The 23,545-nt window shown below is 41.3% G+C and overlaps 2 protein-coding genes across 10 annotated transcripts; one reads left to right on the top strand and one right to left on the bottom strand.

Moving 5' to 3' along the window:
* The first annotated feature begins 3,455 nt into the window (after nt 1-3,455).
* Nucleotides 3,456-8,618, top strand: LOC140174745 (uncharacterized). The gene is made up of 3 exons (XM_072200254.1): nt 3,456-4,105; nt 4,169-5,776; nt 6,071-8,618. Exons 1-3 carry the CDS (start codon nt 3,456-3,458, stop codon nt 8,616-8,618), a joined length of 4,806 nt encoding a protein of 1,601 aa, XP_072056355.1.
* Nucleotides 8,619-13,151: 4,533 nt separating this feature from the next.
* Nucleotides 13,152-23,535, bottom strand: LOC112707630 (cleavage and polyadenylation specificity factor subunit 3-II). 9 transcript variants are annotated; one of them, XM_025759453.3, is made up of 15 exons: nt 23,395-23,535; nt 22,887-23,254; nt 22,636-22,813; nt 22,452-22,524; nt 21,309-21,448; nt 20,298-20,415; nt 19,920-19,993; nt 18,926-19,062; nt 18,452-18,515; nt 17,911-17,976; nt 17,741-17,810; nt 16,561-16,665; nt 15,485-15,626; nt 14,845-14,938; nt 13,152-13,950 (listed from the first exon to the last, which is right to left on the bottom strand). In XM_025759453.3, the coding sequence occupies exons 6-15, from the start codon at nt 20,386-20,388 to the stop codon at nt 13,507-13,509; spliced, it is 1,287 nt and encodes a 428-aa protein (XP_025615238.1). In that variant the 5' UTR covers nt 20,389-20,415; nt 21,309-21,448; nt 22,452-22,524; nt 22,636-22,813; nt 22,887-23,254; nt 23,395-23,535; the 3' UTR covers nt 13,152-13,506. The 9 variants fall into 9 exon arrangements, with proteins under 9 accessions (XP_025615238.1, XP_072057474.1, XP_072057475.1 ...); XM_072201373.1 differs by having other exon boundaries at nt 22,887-23,005; nt 23,395-23,534; XM_072201374.1 differs by having other exon boundaries at nt 22,631-22,813; nt 22,887-23,005; nt 23,395-23,455.
* Between the last annotated feature and the right edge of the window lie 10 nt (nt 23,536-23,545).

Here is a 23,545-nt window from a genome sequence, read left to right as displayed (position 1 = left end):
ATACAAAAATATTACTTGAAAAATGCAAAAATTTTAGTTGTATAACAGAGAAATTGTTTTGAATTCTTTAGATATTTTAGTTGAACAATATAAAAGGAAATCATAAATGTTTGTTAAAAAACACATTTTAGTTTGAAAATACAAAAATTTTTAGTTGCATAACATGAATTATTTTGAATTGAGCATATTTTTTAAGTGAACAACGAATAAGAAAGGCATAAATAACATCATAAATCCTCTAATAGGTAGAAGGGTTGAATTAATATTCTAAATGGTGGCATATAGAATGTAGTTATGACTATACAGATACATAGATGATCTTAATAAAACCAATGAGTAATTGAGTATGTATGCCTGGGTTGAGGCATGACATGTTAATAATTTCGCTATCTGCAAATTCTCTTTTATAATATACGGATAGGATATGGTATGTTCTAAAGTATTTTTTTTTTATTGGCCAAGGAGTGAAATGCACACATATGGTTCAAAGAAGTGTGATATATACCTATATGATCATTTGAGAAATCAGATTTTTCGATTTTATTTTGAAAAAAAAGATAAAAAAGTTTATTTTAAACTAAAATCAGATACTCTAATTTTACTTTTCAGAAAATTAAAAAATTCAAAAGATTTATAATATTAAAATTGGACCTTCTAATTCTTATTTTTAGAAAATTAAAATATTTTAAAAATTAAATCCTCATATTTCTATTTCAAGCTTAGATTTATGTTTTTAAAAAAATTAAATCATGGTTCATTTTTTGATATGGAACATAATTGAGTGTTTATGCATTGATATTGGAAAAGTTGTGTGTTTTTTCTTATGTGGTGTTTATTTTTTTGAGTAAAGAACAAATAGGTTCCTGACGTCTTTTTTCGCGAACATTTTTGTTCTCAAGAATTGGAAAATACATTCATGTCATTTACCCTTTCAAAACGTGGATAAATTTATCCTTCCGTTGAAGTGACTCAGTTGGACTCAATGGAAAACGCTGACGTGGCTCCCGTGGCGCTGACCTGGCCGTTACGGGTGCACACGTGGCATGTAACTTTTTAAAACAGGACATATTAGTCATCTCACACCAAAATGTGTAGCTTTTTAAAACAGGACATATAAGTCCTCCTACCCCAAAACGACGTCGTTTCACCCAAACTCCCAATCTTTCACATTTATGATCCCTAATCTTTCCAAAGAAACGGTGAAGTGGGTCACTATCCTCAGCCGCCTCCAACCCCAACCACCTCCTGCCCCTGACTCCCTCTTTTACCACCACCTACGTTGCCCCTCCTCTCCTTGCCCTATCCCCCTCCCTCTCCACTCCCTCGCTTACCCTAACACACTCTACTCCTCTCTCCATGCGCATCCTCCACAACCACCGTGTCCCACTGTTCTGTTCTAGTCTCATCTTCGCGCTCCCAGGGGAAGACTGCCGCCGTCAGTAGTGGTGGCTTGGCCACAATCGAAGAAGCACGACAGAACCAACCTCTGCAAGGATCGCCATCGGAACTCAGCGCTGCCTCCACATGACCGTTCAGTGCTCCTTGCTTCGCAACAACGCCGCCGCGAAGCACACCCGTGGAATCACTCGGGACGGCATCCTCGTCGCTCAGGATCCAGCCGCCTCCATCATGCACGGTGTTCTCTCCTTCCTCCTTTGCGACGGCGCCGACCTCGGCACCACTCCCTCAATGTAGAACTGCAACTTCGCCAGCGCCGCTTGCTGTCGGTGGGAGATTCAACCCCTCCGCTGCTGCTCCGCCGTCCTGGATGGCAACTTCCTCCTCGGCCAGAGCCGTTTCTTCCATATGCAATTTATGGTAAGTTGCTAATTCTATTTGAGTGTGTAGCAATTTTTATAGAATTATGAGGAGTTCTTACATGTTCTTCATAAATTGCACAATCTGGATTGGCTGAATTGTGAACTGAACTTGTGAAATTGAATTTGTTCTCTGTTGTTGGTGAATATGTTGCTGAATTACTTGTTGAATCTGAATTTGCTTAGACTCCTGCCTCTCGTTTTTCTTAAAATTTTGCTGATGTTGCTGCGATTTGTTACTCTGTTCATTCTTTGTTTGTGTGTTTTGAATGCATTGCTGATGATTCTGGAATTGCAAAACTAGAAGTGCTGAATTTGTTGCTTCTGGATTTGGTGAAATATTGTTGATTGGTTGAAAATGCAAAAGGGGATTAAAGTGTGTTTGGAGTGGTAGGAGAGAAACGGCGCCGTTTTGGTAGTGGGGACTAATACGCTCTCTTTTCAGAAGATACAGTCCACGTGTCATCCCATAACAACCATGTTAGCACCACGGGAGTCACGTCAGTATTTTCCGTCAAGTCCAACTGGGTGACTTCAACGGAGGAGTAAATTTGTCCGCATTTTGGAAGGGTCAGGGACATGAATGTATTTTCAAATTCTTGGGGACAAAAATGTCTGCAAAAAAAAGGTCAGAAACCTATTTGTCCTTTACTTTTATTTTTTTAAAATATAGGTAATTAAATCGGACCAACCGATTTATGCTGGTTAAAAAGAAATCGAATTGTCTAGTTTTTTTTTCTAGAGAATTTGAATTTTGTTGTCTATAAATCGGTTGGTCCAAGTAGTAGATTTGTCTTTTTAAACTACGAAGCCCAAGTCTCTGGGTCCAAATTGTGGACTTGTAATATTTTTGAATAAAAAAACCCAAATTGTTGGATCCCACAAGTGTAAAACAAAAAAAAAAATTAAAGGATATAAATCAAAAGGTTCAATTTGTGTGAATATACATATCTCAGCATGTCTTTACCCATTGCTCATCACTCATTTCGTCTTCTCATCGTGTCTTCTCAGTCGAACGAATGGAAGTAAGTTGTTACGGCCTGGCCCAATAACCGCACGGGTCGGTCTGACCCGATCTCCACCCGACCCGGTCACGTGCCCTCCAACCGACCCGGACACGCGTCCTGTACGGCTCGCACGTGGCTGCAGGACAACGTCCTCGGAAATATGGGCCTGTCCTCGTCCTGGGGCCCACTACTGACATGTATATAAGGGGAAGATTGACTCTTCCCCCGAGGTATGTCACTTTCCCACATCATTCCCCCTGCTTGTACGATTTCTGACTTAGGCGTCGGAGTGTCTTTGCAGGTGGCACCCCCCCTCGTCCATTCACCAGCCCAAGTGCTCGTCAGCTCGAGTAGTCCGCTACCAGTGCGACCCAAGTCAAGGCGTCCCCACCTATCCACCCTTTCACTTGTACTCCCGACCTGTCTGGAACCCGATTACCGAACATTGGCGCCGTCTGTGGGGACCCTCTTTGCCTGAATGGAAGTCGCGCCGGGCCCCGGCGACCGAGCTCGAGTAGCCGGAGCGGAGGGGGCAGCCTCCGTCGCCTCACAACGAGGAGGCCGGAGATCCCCCCAACAACACGCGAGAACCCGACCGTTCGGGGGAACGGGCGGCGATAACGCCATAATAATGCAGGAGCTACGCCACAGAGTCCAGAACCTTGAACGACAGCTAGCCGACCGGGAGAGGGATGGATGGTCTACCGATCCAAGCTACACCCCGTCTCCCGGGGGCGAGGAGGAAGAGAGCTCTCACCGAAGCCACTCACGGCGTATATCTGCATCCCGGACGGAAACAGAGGAATCACCTATTCCAAGAAGACGGAACGACACGGTCATCTACTCTCGCGGCAGACAAACGCGCCCAACGATAAGAGGTCGTGAGGACGGAGAAGGGAAAACCGAGAGAACACGACAACCTGTGATAATGGGTGCCACGCCGTTCCACCGATCTATCCTCGAGGCCCGGTTGCCGAAACACTTCGACAAACCGACGGACATGAGGTATGACGGAACCCAAGACCCTCTAGAACATCTCACGGCCTTTGAGGCTAGAATGAACCTAGAGGGAGTAGGCGACGAGGTAAGGTGCCGCGCCTTCCCGGTAACCTTAGCAGGACCAGCGATCAGATGGTTTAATGGCCTCCCTCAAGGCTCCATTTACAGTTTCCCGGACATCAGCCGCGCCTTCCTGGCCCAATTCACAACACGAATAGCAAAAGCCAAGCATCCTATCAACCTTCTCGGGGTAACCCAGAGACAGGGAGAGCCGACCAGAAGGTACTTGGATCGGTTCAACGACGAATGCTTGGAAATCGACGGCTTAACCGACTCGGTGGCCAGTCTCTGCCTGACGAATGGCCTCCTCAACGAGAACTTTCGAAAACACCTTACCACGAAGCCGGTTTGGACAATGCATGAAATCCAAACGGTGGCGAAGGAGTACATCAACGACGAGGAGGTCAGCCGAGTAGTGGCAGCCAATAAGCGGCAGCCCGGTTACGGCCAGGCTCGGCAGTCCGGAGGAGACGGTGAAAGAACAAAGGAAAAGGCTAGAGAGGAGGCATCGAACAAGGCACCTAGGCCGTTCCCTCGAGTTGGGAAATTTACTAACTACACTCCACTCGCCCTTCCCATAGTGGAAGTTTATCAACAAATAGCTGAGAAGGGAATTCTTCCGAAACCCCGACCACTCAAGGACCGCACGGGTGGAAACAAGAACCTTTATTGTGATTACCATAAGGGATACGGCCATCAAACACAGGACTGTTTCGACCTGAAGGATGCATTAGAACAGGCGATAAGGGAAGGAAAACTAGCAGCGTTCTCCCACCTCATCAGGGAGCCGAGAAGGCGTTATCGCGACCAGGACGAGGAAGGCAAGACACGCTCGGCCAAGCGGCGACAGGAGCCCGAAGATAGAGACCATGGCCTCACTGTGATAAACGTGGTAACGGCAAAAAACGCCGCACCAAAGTCCCGGTCGGCACACAAGAAGGACGCCAAGATTCTGGCGATCTCATCTCAACCAGTGCAAAACACCAAAAAACCTCCATCCATTTCTTTCGGCCCAGAAGACCAATGGTTCAGCGACGCCCCGGAAAACCCACCCATGGTCATAACGGCCAGGGTGGGAACCGGCCTCGTAAAACGGATCCTTGTCGACACTGGAGCTGATTCAAACATCATGTTCCGCAACGTGTTCGACGCACTGGGGTTAAAGGATGCCGACTTAACGACCCACCAGCACGGGGTCATCGGGTTAGGCGACCACTTCATCAAACCAGACGGAGTTATTTCCCTACCGATCTCGGTAGGACAAATACGAGGCCGAAGATCGGCGATGGCCGAATTCGTAATCCTTCGAGACTCCACAGCCTACAACATCATCTTGGGAAGAAAAACAATCAACGATTTTGAAGCCATAATCAACACCAGGTTGTTAGTTATGAAGTTTGTCACCGATGATGGATCCATAGGGACCATAAGGGGAGACCTCGAGACGGCGGTCGCTTGTGACAACGCCAGCCTTTCCCTTAGAAAGAAGTCCAAGGAAGCATCTGGCGTATTTCTAGCCGACCTTGATGCCAGAGTAGAGGACAAGCCGAGGCCGGAACCAGAAGGGGACCTGGAGAAATTTAGCATCGGGGACGAAGGGGAGAAGTTCACATTCGTTAACAAGAACCTCCCACATGAGCTGAAGGAGCCTTTAATTGAAATGATAAGGGCAAACAGAGACCTGTTCGCATGGACGCCAGCTGACATGCCAGGCATAGATCCACAAATCATCTCACATCACCTAGCCGTCAAGCCGGAAGCACGCCCAGTGTCTCAACGGAGAAGAAAGATGTCGGCAGAAAGAGCAGAGGAGGTAGCCAAGCAAACGGCCGGCCTCCTAGAGGCAGGTTTCATACGGGAAGTAGACTACTCGACGTGGCTCTCAAATGTGGTGTTAGTGAAAAAACACAATGGCAGGTGGAGAATGTGCGTGGACTACTCTGACCTTAACAAAGCATGCCCCAAAGATTGCTTCCCACTCCCCAACATAGATGCACTCGTCGACGCTGCGGCGGGGTACCGGTATCTGAGTTTCATGGATGCCTACTCTGGTTACAATCAGATACCGATGCACCGACCAGACGAGGACAAAACGGCGTTCATAACGCCAGGAGGAACGTTCTGCTATAAGGTAATGCCATTTGGCTTGAAAAATGCAGGGGCAACGTATCAAAGGCTGATGAACAGGATATTCCACAGCCTCATAGGAAAAACGGTCGAAGTTTACGTGGACGACATCCTGGCAAAGACAACACGACCTGATGACCTCCTAAACGACCTGGCAAGCGTATTTGCGTCCCTCCGTCAACATGGTATGAGGCTGAACCCCCTCAAATGCGCCTTTGCCATGGAAGCCGGCAAGTTCCTGGGATTCATGATAACTCAAAGAGGGGTAGAGGCTAACCCGGAGAAGTGCCAGGCAATACTTCAGATGAAGAGCCCGGGATGTATCAAGGACGTCCAGAGGTTGGCAGGAAGGTTGACATCACTCTCTCGGTTCCTCGGAGCCTCAGCGGCAAAGGCCCTGCCGTTTTTTAACCTCATGAAGAAAGGGATAGCGTTCGAATGGACACCAGCGTGCGAAGAAGCCTTTCGACACTTCAAGGAAGTCTTGGCGGCACCCCCCGTTCTCGGGAAGCCAAGAGACGGGGAACCACTATACCTGTATCTCGCCATAACAAGCGAAGCCCTGGCCGCAGTGCTAGTACGGGAGGACGGGAAAACCCAACAGCCAGTCTACTTCATAAGCAAGGCTCTGCAAGGAGCAGAATTAAGATACAGCAAGTTGGAAAAGCTAGCCCTAGCGCTCCTAACTTCCTCGAGAAGGTTGAAGCAATACTTCCAGAGTCACCAAGTGGTCGTCAGGACAGACCAAGGGATTAGGCAAGTTCTCCAAAAACCCGACCTGGCGGGAAGAATGATGACTTGGTCCATCGAACTCTCCCAATATGACATACGATACGAGCCCCGGCAAGCCATCAAGGCGCAGGCCATGGCGGATTTTTTGGTGGAAGTAGCAGGAGATCCAGGCGAAGACATAGGCACACGGTGGAAGCTCCATGTGGACGGAGCATCCAACCAGACCTACGGAGGAGCCGGGATCATCCTAGAAAGTCCAAACGGGGTCGTATACGAACAGTCGGTCAGATTCGAGTTTCCCATCTCGAACAATCAAGCAGAATACGAAGCCCTCATTGGAGGCTTAACCCTAGCAACAGAGGTCGGCGCAAAAAGGCTGGAAGTATGCAGCGATTCCCAAGTCATCACTTCCCAAGTGAACGGCAGCTACCAAGCCAAGGACCCCTTGTTGCAGAAGTACTTGGAAAAGGTCAAAAGCTTGAGCCAAAAGTTCGACGAGGTCACGATCCAGCATGTACCCAGGGAAAGGAACACACGAGCAGACCTTCTATCAAAATTAGCCAGCACCAAGCCAGGGGAGGGAAACCGGTCTCTCATCCAAGGCATGACAAGGGAACCCGCGATCACACTACACATAGCGACCCTAAGTCCTTCATGGCTAGACCCCATCACCAACTACCTAGAACACGGCCAAGTCCCTGGTGACGAAAAGGATGCGTTGAAATTAAGGAGGGAAGCGGCCAAGTACGCTGTCATCCAAGGACAGCTGTTCAGAAAGGGACTCAGCCAACCCTTACTGAAGTGCCTACACCCCGACCAAACGGACTACGTCCTCAAGGAAGTCCACGAGGGCTGCTGTGGGCACCACATCGGAGGAAAAGCCCTAGCAAGGAAGTTGATCCGAGCTGGATACTACTGGCCGACGATGATGGCAGATTCCAAAGAGTTTGTCAAAAAATGCATAAAGTGCCAACAGAACGCCAATTTTGCCAAAGCACCGGCAAACGAGTTAAGCTTGCTGACGACTTCTCGGCCGTTCGCTCAATGGGGAGTCGACCTCTTAGGGCCCTTCCCTGTCGGCCCTGGGCAGGTCAAATATCTCATAGTGGCAATTGATTACTATACCAAGTGGATAGAAGCCGAACCATTGGCTAGCATATCCTCAGCCCATTGCAGAAAATTCATGTGGAGGCAGGTGATAACACGGTTCGGGATACCAGAAGTCGTCATCTCGGACAACGGCGCACAATTTACTGACAAAAAGTTCACGGGATTTCTCAACGGCCTAGGAATAAGGCAAAAGTTCTCTTCGGTAGAACACCCTCGGACGAATGGACAAGTGGAGTCCGCCAACAAGGTTATCCTTTCAGGGCTGAAGAGGAGGTTGGACAACAAAAAGGGTGCTTGGGCCGACGAACTGGCATCAGTCCTCTGGTCTTACCGAACAACCGAGCAGTCCTCCACCAAGGAAACCCCTTTTCGGCTAACATACGGGGTGGACGCGGTAATACCCGTAGAAATCGGAGAACCAAGCCCACGGCTCCTTTTGAAGGGGGTAGAGGAAGCCGTAGAAAAGGACCTGATAGAGGAAGCCCGAGAAATGGCCCACTTAACAGAAACGGCGCTAAAACAAAGAGTGGCACTCCGCTACAACACCAAAGTGCTCAAGAGGGAACTCGAGCCAAACGACCTCGTCCTAAGGCGAAATGATATCGGCCTGCCGACCCCAGGAGAAGGCAAGCTGGCGGCCAACTGGGAAGGCCCGTATAGAATCAAGGAAGTGATGGGAAAAGGAGCATTCAAACTAGAAAGACTCGACAGCAAGGAGGTCCCGAGAACTTGGAATGCGGACAACCTAAGAAGATTCTACTCCTAGAAGAAGGACCAAACGCCGACCAGGCTAGCTAAGTAGTCGTTTTACTCTTTTACTTTTTGAAATTCTCATAGCGGTTTACATCTCCTTTATACGACTACCGAATAAAACATACTTGTGCAAACTCTCCATTCTTTTATCTCCGTTTTTCAGACAAATCATCTTGTCGCGAATAACGACACCACCCGACCCGGGACTGATCACCCCGGGAGAACATCAACTACATTGTAACAAATAGCTACACGAGAGCCCACGGGCCACCGGTATAAACAACTATAAACCAAAAACGGTTACTAGAAGCAATCGAACAAGTAAGAACAATTTTATCGCGACAACACGAGCAAGCGACTAACAAGTCATTGTTCACAAGCCAAAATTAAAACGGCTAAGACTAAATTGTTCATAGGCCAAAACGGCTAAAGTCAAGTGTTTACAAGCCAAAACAAAACGGCTAAGCAAGAAACAACAAAATATAGAGTTCATTTCTTCGAAACATCAACCACCTGGCCATCCTTGATGATCTTAAAAACGCCAATTGCCGACGTGTCGAACTCAGGGGCAACAATTTTAATTTGAGCCTTCAGGGCTTCCTCGGTACCCAAAATCGCGCCTTTACCCTGTTTGACGACGTCTTTATACTTGGCCTTCCATGTTGCCAGTTCGGCCTCCACGGCCTGTTTCTCCTTCTCAACCTCGACCACGCGCTTCTGCGCCTCGCCGACCTGTTTCTCCAGAGCCATCTCACGCTCGACCAGACGTTCAATCGTTGCGTCCGACTCTTTCTGTTTCTTCTCGGCAGCTGTTAACTTTTGTTCAGCGGAGGCAGCTTTCTGCTCAGCGGCGGTAGCCTTCTTCTCGGCGGCGTCCAACTTCTTCGAAGATTGAGTCAACTGCTGCCGGAGAGTTTCCACTTCACTTTTCAATTCATTGTTGGCCTTCCCAGCGGTGGCCAACTTCCGACGAAGAGACTCCATCCCGGACAACTCGAACTCGGCCTTCCGAGCAATAACCGCACCGCGCAGAAGAGTGCGGTACATCCACCTCGCCTGCCCGGCAAGGGATGACTCATGGAAATGTTCCTCCGTACCAGGGATCAGCTGGGTGTCTATAAATTTTGAGGCGTCGAAATTCCTTTCCATAACGGTAAGGACACCCTCGGGACTAGACGACGCCGTGGATGTCTTTTTTCTCTTTCTCTTCAGGCTAGAGACCTCCACCACCTCCTCCTCATCATCCGATTTAGGCACCGAACCCCCAATCCCGGCAACCTCACGGATAGGGGAAACACGGACCGCCTTGCCACCTTCAACCGAGGCGCCCTGAGCCGAGGTCTCGATCCCGTCGGTTGCGGCCCTCTGTTCGGGAACATCCTGACCCTCCGGGGGAGCATTAGGCCCCTCGGAGACAGGCTGCTCGTCACCTTCCTCGTCGTCGCCGCCGGCAAGAAAGGTTTGAAACAGATCGGTAAGGCCCGTCACCGACGCGGACATATCCACTGCACGAAACCAAAGAAGGTCGGTTAGTCGTCACACAATATCAATAAAGGGAAAAAGATAAAACGTAAAGAGCTTCTCACAAATATAATTACGACCGGAGTCCCGATCACCCATGAGGAGGTGGGGATTTACTGGGTTCTTCCCAAAAACCGCGTTTAGCACCTCGGCAATCTGCTGATCTTCTGCCGACATGTTTTTGTAAACTACCTTAATAAAACTATTGGCTCCTGCCCCGAAGCTCCAATAAGTCGGGATGAGCCGTACCCCCTCCAGAGACAACCAAAAGGGGTGGCGACCTTTGGCCGGGCGGACTTTAAAATACTTGTCCTTAAACCCATGGTAAGAATCTTCGAACAAGCCGAAGATCTTCCGACCCTGAGCAGCCCGGAAGGACATGAACCCTTTCCTATGTTTCCCCTGCTTGGAAGGGTTTGTGAGGGTGAAGAAGAAGAGGAAGACATCTACGGACACCGGCAGGTCGAGATATTCACAAACCATCTCGAAACAGCGGATCGAAGCCCAACTGTTCGGATGCAACTGCGACGGAGACACGGAAATTCGGTTTAAGAGCGCCATTTGAAAGGCGGAGAACGGAATGCGAACTCCGACTTGAGTGAACATGGCCTTGTAGAACCAAATCCAGTCGGCAACCCGGCTGGGTTGGAAGTTGATTTCATACAACCGCTCGTGAGCAGCCGGGACGAAGGCGTCATAATTGGCCTCCTCGTCAGTCCCGCCACACAAATACCCGGCTTGTCGGAACTCGGTGAGCTCCTCCTCGCTCATTTGGTTGGGTGAATCCCTCACATCGGAGACGACCCAAGCGTACTGGTCGTAAGCCGCAGGGTTAACGGATGCTCGGGAGACCGTGCGGGCCATACCTACATGGGGGTACCATCCAGTTAGTCTAAGAGATCGGTCGCTCAGGCCGGAAACAAACACCACCCCCCACGATTTCCCGACTAAAGGCAAACAAGACTAAGTCTAAAGGAACGAGAAAAAGCCTACCCTAGAATGGTACTTTCCCCCCTAACACGCACGTCTACTCGGAACTAAGGCTACGCAGTAATATCAAAAGAACAAAGCAACAAACATACCAAAAATAATGCCTAAAAAGAGGGATGATTCGAAAATTACCTAAGTTGATGGAGAAAAGGATGATTGCGAGTCTGGAAAAGTGCAAGGAACACGAACGAAGGCACCACAGCAACGCCTTGGAATCTTGTAGCAAGGAGGAAGAAAGGAAGAATAGGGAGTGTGAGAAAAGTGTAGAAATGTCAAAACCGATCGTTTAAAAACTACCTCCAGAGCGCGAAACACCTGGGGGCAGAATGGGCTTTTCAAAAGGGGTTTTTCACCCCATTATGAGCATTTAATGCTCGGCACGGGAAACGAAGCGATGAAAACGGTTGCTTTGAGCAACCAAGAGACGCGCGTGGAGACACAACCTCCCAGCGATCAGCCGACCAAACGAAACGCGAAGGCGACACGCCATTGGTAGCTCCTACGACTACCATTGGCGCGTGGGGGCTCTGTTACGGCCTGGCCCAATAACCGCACGGGTCGGTCTGACCCGATCTCCACCCGACCCGGTCACGTGCCCTCCAACCGACCCGGACACGCGTCCTGTACGGCTCGCACGTGGCTGCAGGACAACGTCCTCGGAAATATGGGCCTGTCCTCGTCCTGGGGCCCACTACTGACATGTATATAAGGGGAAGATTGGCTCTTCCCCCGAGGTATGTCACTTTCCCACATCATTCCCCCTGCTTGTACGATTTCTGACTTAGGCGTCGGAGTGTCTTTGCAGGTGGCACCCCCCCCCCCTCGTCCATTCACCAGCCCAAGTGCTCGTCAGCTCGAGTAGTCCGCTACCAGTGCGACCCAAGTCAAGGCGTCCCCACCTATCCACCCTTTCACTTGTACTCCCGACCTGTCTGGAACCCGATTACCGAACATAAGTGATAGTGAATAAAAAAAAGTTAAAATTAAGTAACTTTAGCGTACCTATAACTAACTATCTATGTTTAATCAAATTAACACACTAATATATATACACATTATCTCTGTCATATAAAATTAAGTAACTCACTAAATATATATAATCTACATACAATAAATCATTATGACCAACAAGATCTAACTAACTAATATTCTTTTAACTAAAAAATAAAATATAATTAAAAACTAATTACTCACATAATTAAAATGGTTAAGATAATTAATAATGTAAAAATTAGGACGATCAACATCTTTAATTTTAAGTTTTCTTGAAATTATCATATGATGAAAATGATGGAGCAAGGCTTCTTCCTTCTTTTGTTCTTCACTTCTTCTGGTATGTGAAGAGAAGAGTTTTAGTTGAGAAGAGATATGTGAGAGTGATGAGTTGAGTGTGAGAAAAGAGCTTTTAGCCTTATAAGCATATTTTAGTCTTTTTAAAATTATTTTTAAAAGAGTATTTCAGTATTTTTAAAATTGACTAAAAGGATATTTTAATCCTTTTAAATCAAATTGACATTTATAAAAAAAAAAAATCTAAAAGAACTTTGATCATATAAGGGTATCTTAGTATTTTGAAATTAGTCCTAAAAAGATTATCTTAGTTTTTAAAAAATTGACTAATATTTTCGTCTTTTTAAATCAAATTAATATTTTGTATTTTAACACCATCAAATAACCTTAGTTCTAAAGAAAATACTCTAGTCTTTTTTTAAAATTAAATAAAAGATATTCTAATATTGTAAAATTAAATTCAAATTTAAAATTATAAATTATTAATAAAATTAAATAACCTTAATTCTAAAATATTATTTTAATCTTCTTAATATGAAATTCAAAATTTAAAATTCGAATACCCTTTTGTATGAATTATTTCTATGAATTATTTCAATGATTAACTTAGTAAATTTTTTCTACTACCTAAATCTTTTTAATTTTTTCAGCAAGACCAGCAAAAGTCTTGAAATATTTTGGAACCATCTAATGCGAAGCGGACTTTGTTGGTTCATTCATATACACGCCTAGCGTAGCTTCCACGTTGGTTAAAATTAGTTTCATTGCAATCTTCCTATCATTGTAAACCAAGTGCTGCACAAATATACTGCTTTGGTTTTGATCTGATAGATCTTTCGAAATCCTACAGAGTTTTGATTCCCTTCCACGTAACCCACATAAAAATAAACAAAAATTAAGCGTAATTAATTAGCTTGTGATTATGCGAGAACAAGAGAGAAGGATAAAACTCGTAAGCGATTTATTCCTGCAAAGCTTTTTCCTCCCCTCCAAAATCCATCTAAACTAATAAACACAACCTAAGATGTGAAACTAGCTAGTGTCACCAACCACCCACCATAGATATTCTAATAAACACACACGACAAGATAATTTGCATGCTAATCCTCCGTCTTCTTTTCCCCCAACATAACCAAAACCTCATCATTATGCACAACTTTCAGTTTTTTGCTTTTATCCTCAACTATAAATACAGCTTTTTCATTTATCACTTGAAGCTCAGGCACGATGTTTTTGTCTGTCAAGGTTTTGATAGATAGCTCCTGTGAACTGCATTTATGTAACTTGAAGTTTGGCTTTAAGCATCTTTCCATGAAAGCATCACTTGCTTGAGCTTTTACATAGACAGTTGAAGGAACGGATACAGTTTCATTATTTGCAGGATGATAACATGGAATCCCCATTTCAGAATGAATTTTTTCTTTAAGAGAAACCATCTTAGGCTTCTCACCATGCACTAGTATAACATGCTTAGGGGAGAGAAATTTTATTAGATCCATTATCCCTTTAGAATCCGTGTGAGGACTGAAAGCCAATTGATGAACCTGTCAAAATATACAACAGTAGTCAAAGTTATTCCAGATATTAATAAACTGAAATGAATGGAATCCATGTCAATTTGCACTAGAAAATCATTTGAATAGCAAAATGCATTCTTCTTTTGTTTCTTAAAGCACATAAACGTTACGCATTAATTCCATGATGAATCAAGGAATTTCAAATAACCACAAAAACCTTCTGTCGAGGAGCATGAAACTTTTGAAACTCAGTTCACAATGTTTAAATCAATTGCAAGTTAGATTTTTGTTTCTCTCAAAAAGATAGGAAAAGTAATACATGGTTTCAGTTGTGTACTTGCCCTCAAGTCCCCAGTCATGTTAAATGTAAATCTCATCACACTATAAAACTCAGAAAGACTAATAAATGCTCAAGTGTTCTTTTTCTTTTGCAAGATATAGGTATTCGAGAGCGAATAGATGAAGAAACTCTATTGTATTAATGCACCAAAGGCTGATATCAGTAGACACCAAAAAAAAAAGGCTGATATCAGTGAGATATCAAAATAGAGCAGGTGATGAAATATAAATAAGAAAAGATACATATGATGAAGACTGAGCACTCTTGCACTAGCCTCTGAATTATTTTCCTCAGCATTAATTGTCTCTTGATATACATATTTCCCAACCCACTAGAACCTATCACTCTCCAAATTTACTGCCAGCTTACTTATGCACTAGTGAGACCTATATTTTTCCAGTTTCCCTACTCCATACAACATCGAGATTTTTGGTCTCATAATTTATTTACATGTGTATCTGCTTGCACTTTTGTCTACCCAGTTGAAAACTAAATAATCACTTTTCAAAGAAGAAAGAGAGCCTCACATAGAAGGCATGTTTCCATGTAGGTAAACAAATCAGTAGAAGAAATATATTTACCTGGCAACGCACATCAATTTTTGTGTTGGGGTCCAATTCAATTTTTGGGGGCTTAGACATTAATACATGTCCTACTGTTCCAGGCAAACAATACCTAAAATAATAACGAAATAAAATATTTATACAATACATCAGAAATATAAATACTTAAAATATAAGATTGATATACATGGCTTTCCAAGAAACAAATAAAAATCTATGGTGAATGAGATATGAGGAACATCCTTTACATCCAAACACACATAAATCTCTTATACCAGAAATCTTGCAACTTTTCAGTTTTCCTAACTGATGACACAGACTGGAAAGAGAATTAAATATTAGATAGAAAGGAGAGTCACTTTCACTAGAGGAGAACTTCAAAATGCAGGGGCTTCAATCGTAGCAGGCTATTTAGAAAATGTGCACAGTATCAACTGCTTGTCGAAACTCTCTGGGCATTTTATAGATTTGGTCTCACTTTCATGTTTTAGTTTATCTCAATGATCATGAAGTAAAATACCAATATAACTCAAAGTTTAGGGGGCAATTATCTGCCGTTTGGTCATCCTGCAATTAATGCAAAAGGAGAGAGAGAGAGAGAGAGAGAGAGAGAGAGAGAGAGAGAGAGAGAGAGAGAGAGTAAAAAAAAGGGATGTACCCAGGTAAAGCAACAAGGGTATTTTCAAATGGTGCCCAACGTTTGAAAACTTCGAGCGAAAGCCCACCACTTATCATCCCAGGAGATGCAAAAAGAACACAAGGACCAGGAGTATCTAGTACAGACCTTTCATACTTGCAAACTGCAGCATCAAAACCAGAGCATTGAAATGAGGAACATATCAAGCGATATGAAGCAGTGAATTATATCGCCAATCTCAATTATTATAAAATTTACATGAACAGAAAAGAGAAGAAAATGTTTACGGCTATTCACCATGTAATTTGATTATGTTTTTCTTTAAACAAAATTCAATATGAATAAAAGATAAAAATCCTATATTGAAAATTCACAAATGACTAGATAAAAATCCTCCCTCACCATATTCCCCTTCATTCACTACTAACTTCGTAACAAACTTCTGACTATTTTTCCTGCTCATTCCCCATTTCATTATTCTTTTTACATGCTTGAACCTGATTCTCAATCCATTTCCTTGCCCTTCCTATCCCTTCTGCTATACACCAATCCATAAAAGAATCTCTAACATAGACCAATTTCCTAAAGTTTCAGGGATTTTCTCTCCTTTTCAACAGATTTAGATTTGGTAGCACAAGATGTGAAAAAAAAAAAGGGAATCCCACACATTCAAAAGCTCTAACAAAATTAAAGTTGTCATAAGTATGTATTGTCTAATTACCTGGTGGTGAACATGCTTTGTGAGGTAAACCCTTTATGCATGTCCTTCTAGAATACTATGCACGGCTGACTGCTGACAGTCATATATATCAATATTTTATCTCAGTTTCTGCTGTCTAGATATTTCATATTTTTTAATTTGAAATGCCTTGAACAAGTGGCAGAAATTTCCTTTCAGATTAACTAGCTGTTACCATTATAGAATATACAAGTAGTCTAATCACTAAACACAGGTTTCAACAGCAAAAATCTATAAGGCATCATTGCCTGCTTGTTATTGAATGCAGAAAACAGCATGCAAATATGTGAAAGCGCATATAAATGCATAATTTGTTCTAGGTAAAATTTCAAAAATGTATGGAATATATGGAAATTACCATTCTTAAAATCAAAAGCATTATTTGTAGGGTATGAATCTTTAATCTTCTGGCTTGTCCAATTGATAAGCATCTTATAGTACACGTTAGCTTGCTTTGTTAAACCTGAAAAATACAGATTCTAGTAGTTAGGTCTACTTTGACACAGATAAATGAAGAAAATAGTACAAGAAACAGCTTTAGGAAGATCAACAACACAAGCAACACAGCTAAGCAGTAGAAAACAGAACATTGTCATATTTTCAGATTTTTAGTTGCAATAATTGAAACAATTTTCTGAAAATGCAGTGGCATCTATGTTAGATAACATGGCTTATTTAGTTAATTTCTACGAGGAGCCGTGTTTGGTCACGGACGACGATCTTCTGTTCTTTCCCAGTTTCCCCAATGCTTCACATTTTGTGCCTTCTTGGATATTATTAATATCAATTTTATTAGTTTGTCCAATTGTTATTCTTTTTTCTTCCTTTCCTTTTGTGGTGTATGGAAAAGTTGCTATTTCCTCTGATAATTTTAATTTTACTTATTTTGCATGTTTTGATTGTTTTCTTTCTATTTGTTATCTCATTTTTTATTTCTATTAATCTATTTTATTTACCAAGTAATTACTGTGCATATGTGACAAAATCTATGCAAGTAACATTACCTTTCTTTTAAATTCTATTGAACATTTTGTTCGTTTGATTCAAATTCTTGCAATTAAATAAGGCATAAAGAAATAATCTTGTTATTTTCATTTCCAATAAGTTGTTTCAAATATCCATGAGTGCTCATTTGGAATGCTAGTAATTATTCAATTTTGAACTATTCGTTCAAATAAAACTTTAGGGTATCCATAAATAACGACACTACTTTAATTGTGTGCAATTGTTCTCCTTGGATGACATTTTGTGGAATTTCCACTTTATTCGAGTTTGAATGGTGGAGAAGTTAATGAGCTAGAGTTCTTAATTTGCTTAATCATCTTCACCTAACCATTTATCCACAAACACACACACTAGGATCTGGATTCTTGACACATCCAGTATTTTTGCTGTAAATCTTATTTTAATTCTTGAACTCCTATGCGAACATCGAAAGATTTCTATTGGAAACATAATCAAATGAATATACATGTAATGAATGTTCAGCAAAACGAGTATATATAATGTTTTTAAAGGGAACAGTAACTAATTCAAACCTGCTGAGAAGTATATAGGAACCTTCAAATTCATGCGCTCCCAGTAGTCATCCATCAAAATGCATAGTTCCTAGACATCATAATAACATAGTAAAAATGAGACAACTATTATATCTCCATCAATATCATGAGAAGAAGTGATGGTCTAATGGTTATCTTGATGAGAATACCTGAGCCCTTCCAAGACCAAATGTTGGAATAAGCACTTTTCCTCCCGCAGAAACACATTTATGAACCTAAACCAATTATTTTGAAAACTTAACAGTAGCCATAGATTTGAAGCACTTGAATTAAAGAGGAAAACAGAGAGTAAAAGACGCACAGAGATAATATATATGGCACCAAATCAAGAAAAGTCAAAACATGACCACCAAAAATCATGAGCAAAGTCTCCATTAAAAATAATATAAATAATGGAGGCGACAAGAAGTAAAAACAGAGGATTCACTATTCATTCCTCTTAAAATAATAAAATGAATGAAGAAAAGAAAGGAGAGGAGGATGAACATGAGAGATGGAATCCTTAAAAGATCCTCTACTTTGCACCATTGGAAACCAAAAAGGTAATAATATCCTCAAATAAAATCAATAGTTGAAAAGAAATCAAACCCTAGAGTTCCTTTCCAAACAGATACACCAAGATAATGTAAAAACCAAATTATTAAACAATTATAGCACATAATTCTACAGAGTGGGTGTTACAATACATACAGCATCCAGGAATTCCCTCTCACGAGCATATTTTGAATCACGAATTGTAGTTCCATATGTGGATCTGAAAAGAGAATCAAATGCAATTTTCTCAGTTACATAGATTAGAGCAGAAAGTGTAATAGGATCCATCAATTACTGTGGCACAACACATTTGATACTGAAATCAATTGATTTAAACTGAAAAAGTGGGCAACTGACAAACTAAAATCATGAGCTCTTGGTCACATACAATACCAGCTTTCCAAGAGCTTAGCTTGTTATATGCAAGACAAGAAAGTCTTATATTTCTAATGTAATATCAAAATATAGTGAAAATAATGTACCAAAAGCTAAAATCAAATTAGAGTATGATCTAATCTATGAATATAACTTGACACAACAAATAAGAAGAAAAAATAGTGTATTTCTTTCTCTAAATACTCAAATGTTGTTATAGGCAAGACTCGTTGACTCAATTAGTGCTGGTCTTACTCAGTAATGAGAAGGTCAAGTCGCAATCGATCAATTTGGGCTGCTCCAAGGTGTCTATCTGGTGTCATATTGTAGTCTCCTGTATATACCATTTCCGAGTCTCCCACCTTCGCATGGAACATTGCAGCTCCAAGAACCTTAAGAATTAATGTAAGGTACTCAAACAAGGTAAACTGGATAAGGCAAGTGACCGCAACAATGCAAAACAATATCATACACATCCAATAAATTATGATCCATGAATGCTGCTTGACTGCTTCACATGACATTATGAATAATGCAAACGCAAAGTTATCAATTAGGATATGCTGAACACAAATAAGTCTTGCAATGATAATAATAAATTCAACCATGCTGCTAGCCTAAGAGCTCCTATGGCCTCTCTTAACCCATTCCTATGTATGAGCATCTTTTCGTAGGATCATATATGACGGTAAATTGATTGTAAGTTGCATAAAATCATTGTAACATGCATTTACAAGAAGTGCATTCCATATAACTTAAGGAGAAGAGTGTATTTTTCTTATTCTCGGCAGAATGCAGATTATAAGCAATACCTACACATACAGCAGATAGGGAAGAGAGAAGGAGGTTTCTCCTAGAATATCTGAGCATCTCAGTACACTGAAAAATAACTCTTATCCTAGCAGATGAGTAACATAGTGCGAAAAATCTAATCCTGACTTAATAACTCTCAACTTATCTTTCATATATTTTCGAGTTAAAAGTGGTTGTTGGGTGATATGGATGACAAAATAACCCAGTCCCACTCAAAAACTAACACACTCACAAAACGGCCAATTGTTCATGACAACAATCAGGCTAACAAGCATGAAAAGGTACCATCATGCAGGGAGGAAAGAAAAATGCAACAATAAAAGACCAAAAACAAATTTAAGAAATCAACAAAGTGTATGTAAGTTGGATTACCCAACGTTATTTTAGAAGTCTAGTTTTGCAAATAAAACATGGCCTCAGAGATTCAGAGACTTACATGGCCAGCATAATAGGCACGAATTTGAAGATCTTTGTCTACTTGTATAGTTTGCCTCAGATCCACAGCAATAACTGTATAGTACACAGGAATAAACCAGATTAAAATGCTTTTATAAAGATAAAAGGTCGAAGCTGCAGCATTCACCAAAATTCCAAAGTTCAAACCAAACTATTGCTAAGCAAAGTAGACCTTTTAAGTGAATAAATTTTAAAGTTCTCACAAAATTATAATAATAAATAAATAAATAAATCATGACATACTAGATATACAAGAAAAAGAATGATTTTCAGTCATGAGCATAGTTAGAAGAAGTGGTGCCAGCTATGAAAATGTACAGAAATACAAATCATGAACATGCTTGACTGGATTGGATACCTTTCTTCATGCACTCAGCAATATGATCAGAATTAAACTGCTCTTCCTCGCCACGGCGTTCAACCAGTACTTTCCGATAATCTTCCAACATCAAAGGAGCCAAAGCTTTTGTTGGGTACTGTTTAAAATCAATTGTCAAGTTAAAGTTCAATTATAGAATGGAACCTTGAAACCAGCTAGTACAGTATTTGAAGCACAGAAGAAAGAAAATGTATGTCAAAATAGTGTATATGCAATATTGCTAATATTTCTAAAGAATGTCAAAATACGACAACCACTTCGATAACCAGTATTTCTAATACACCATAATATTCTACTCAGCAATTTCTTCCCAAGAAGGGTAAACCACCAAAAATACACCTGAATTATCTTGACGTTAACAAAAATGCTTCCGAATTTTGTTATAGACAAAAAATGCCATCAAATAATTTAAAAACGTGCCAAAAATGCTCAGCCATGATAAAAAACTTGCCCCATTAACAGAAAATCGTGACATGGCTCATTTGCCAATGTCAGAGTTTCACTTGCCACATAGTAAGCTCCGTTTGCGACATCACTTTTTCCCATTAATGTAGAATGTTTGAGTTCACGGATGTACATTTTGTCACGTTTTTAAATAATTTGAAGACATTTTTGTCGATAAAATTTGGGGGCATTGCAATAAAATAATTCATGTGCATTTTTGGTGGATTACCCTTCCAAGAAAAATTTTGAAACATCAATCAAGCTCATCCTTTTTTCGATAAATATTCTGATTTTGTTAAAACTATTAATTTCTCTTTTTCTTTTTTTCCCCACTTTTTTTTCCCAATTATGCTCAAACTAATACATAGAAAATCTCTTAAAATAACATCTACCTACCAAGAAAATACAAGCAATTATTCTGAAAACATATTCAGGGAATATTGCATTAAAGGCACGGAAAACTTCACTTTTTTTCCTCCCCTATATTCATATTGCTATTGATGCAAGAACATAATCATGTACACTTAAGAATGTATTGAAATTGACCTGATAGTTTTGCTTAGCTGGTGGCTATGAATGGAATGAACATGGTGATTGCCCTGCTTGGGTATGTTTATGGTGCATATACTATTCAGATGACAGTGCTTATTTGGTTCTACCCATCTAACCGTTGAATATATAAGTACCTATTATGAAAGATTATTTGTACAAAATTTTGTAAAAATTGAATATCAATAAGGATATAATCTAACATGCTAATTTTCATGTTCATTTAAACTTTTCTATATCGCTAATTTAGATACATATAAAAGTATATCAAAATGATTTTAGATTGACATATAACTATGATCTATAATGTATAAGATTCTAATCTAGAGTGGGTTCTGTAAAAGGTTACTCTAATAAAAGAGTAGTCAACAGTATAAGATTTACTTAAATGACCCTATAATCAATTGATCTTAACTCTTATGTTTGGATAATTTACTTTAATAGAAGTAGAATCACCAGAAAAAATAGGAAAACAAAACTACAATTTTCAATTTTTTTTTTATAAAAAAGGATGCTTTAAGATAAATTGATTTTATGTCCAAAGATAAAACAACTTCTACATTATGTATCTAAGCGTGGATGTCTCATCATCATGAATACATTCTTTCTCTCTTAGCGAAATTCTTCATTTCCTATCTTTTTTTTAAGAAAAAGCAACCAATCAATGTCAAATGCCAAATAATTGGGAAAAAAAAGCTCAGTTCAATGATGTCATATGCAAGACTGGCTCACACAGGTATTCGTTATTCCTTTATAGTTAACAATTGGAAACTGCTAGATAATCATGAAGAGAAGGTTATTATATAGGAAATTTTGAATTAAAGCAGCGACGAACTTGGGTTGTCCGTTTTGGTCTCATTCAAAAGGAAGCTAATAAAGTTGAAGATTTGATGGCGAAGGAGGTGCACAATCAGATTCAATATTACTATAGTTTCGGTTATGAGGAGTGATTGTAGTTTTTAGGAACCTAGTTTCTTTTCTTATTTTTTTCTGCTTCAATCCTCTTTTATTCTTATTTTACTTTGCACACCAAAAATGCCAAATAATTGAAATTATGTACTTATGTGAGAAAATAATTATCATCCTCTCCCGACCCAAAACAAAAGCATTACATTGAACACCTAGTAGGAAACAACTCACCGTCATGTAAATTGGTCCGTGAAACCCACAAACTTCAGTGAAATAAACCAATGCACCAAGGTGGTCCAGGTGACTGTCACAAATTATGCCAAAAAAAAAAATATAAGAGTATAAAATCAGCGAGTGAGAAATTTTAATGATTAAAAAATAATGAAAACGAAGGAAGAGTGTGTTGATACAATACAAATGAGTGATGATGATGCAAGAGAGGGCGGTGTCAAAATCGCCGGTGGGAGAGATGAGACTGAAGTTGGGGTAACGGCGGTGGTCCGAGACACCCATGTGCATTCCGCAATCGAACATGATCCGCTTCCCATTTATGTTAACCACCACGCAGCTCTTCCCTACCTCTTGCCCAGCACCTGGAAAAAAAAAAATAATGAAATGTAATGCACGAGAGAAGAGAAGAACAAGAGGAAAGGAATAAGGAATTACCGAGGACTAGAGTTTCAATAGCCATGGATGGTATTTAGCAGTAGAAAAATCTCCAAGGGAAGCCAAGGAGCAGATTGGAGCTCAGCTTGTTAACACTCTATTGGCTTTACCACACTCTCCTAATCCAACATCCATGGAACAAAATCATTGAATGACATGCATAATTTGAACAGACATAGGTTCAGGAAATTAATCAAACACATGGTGCGCGTGTTTTCAGTTGAGGAAATGTCATCCACACCCTCAGGGAGGGGCAATAGAGTGGCCGATTGTTTAGGAATAGCTTTACGCCTTTATCCAGTGTGGCTACTTGCTAGGAGAGTAGGGTGTATTGATGTTTCTTTCGTTTTCCTTGGGCCTTAGGCCTTCTGTGAGTGAAATGCCCATTTCACTTTTGTGTTACATTTTTAAAAATATTTTCATTTGTTCACCGAAAAGGAAAATATTTTAAAATACTTAACCAATCATGCTTTATTTTCCTTATCATTGAAAATAGAAATGAAAATACCAAAGCAATCAGCTCCTAAGTGTTGACTTGTTGCGACTTTCTCTCTTCCCGTCGCTTCCCCTGTCCGTTGCCGCCGTGTCCGCCTGCGTCGCCTTTTTCCGTCTCTGTCGCGTCACCTCTCGCCGTCTCTGTGGCGCCGCCATCGCAGGAA

Source organism: Arachis hypogaea, chromosome 8, assembly GCF_003086295.3.
Source record: "Arachis hypogaea cultivar Tifrunner chromosome 8, arahy.Tifrunner.gnm2.J5K5, whole genome shotgun sequence".
Lineage (NCBI taxonomy): Eukaryota > Viridiplantae > Streptophyta > Magnoliopsida > Fabales > Fabaceae > Arachis > Arachis hypogaea.
This window is presented reverse-complemented; position numbering and strand designations above follow the sequence as displayed.

Excerpts from the sequence above, each read along its gene's own strand:
- LOC112707630 (XM_072201370.1), bottom strand. The coding sequence starts at position 22,911 with ATGGCTATTGAAACTCTAGTCCTCG. Across the intron at positions 20,416-22,451 it reads ACGGACCAATTTACATGACG|TACCCAACAAAAGCTTTGGC; the intron begins GTGAGTTGTTTC and ends GATTTTAAACAG. Across the intron at positions 19,994-20,297 it reads TGCTGAGTGCATGAAGAAAG|TTATTGCTGTGGATCTGAGG; the intron begins GTATCCAATCCA and ends TGTACTATACAG.
- LOC140174745 (XM_072200254.1), top strand. The coding sequence starts at position 3,456 with ATGCAGGAGCTACGCCACAGAGTCCAGAACCTTGAACGACAGCTAGCC. Across the intron at positions 4,106-4,168 it reads CAGGGAGAGCCGACCAGAAG|TCTCTGCCTGACGAATGGCC; the intron begins GTACTTGGATCG and ends CTCGGTGGCCAG. Across the intron at positions 5,777-6,070 it reads ACGTGGCTCTCAAATGTGGT|GATATTCCACAGCCTCATAG; the intron begins GTTAGTGAAAAA and ends GCTGATGAACAG.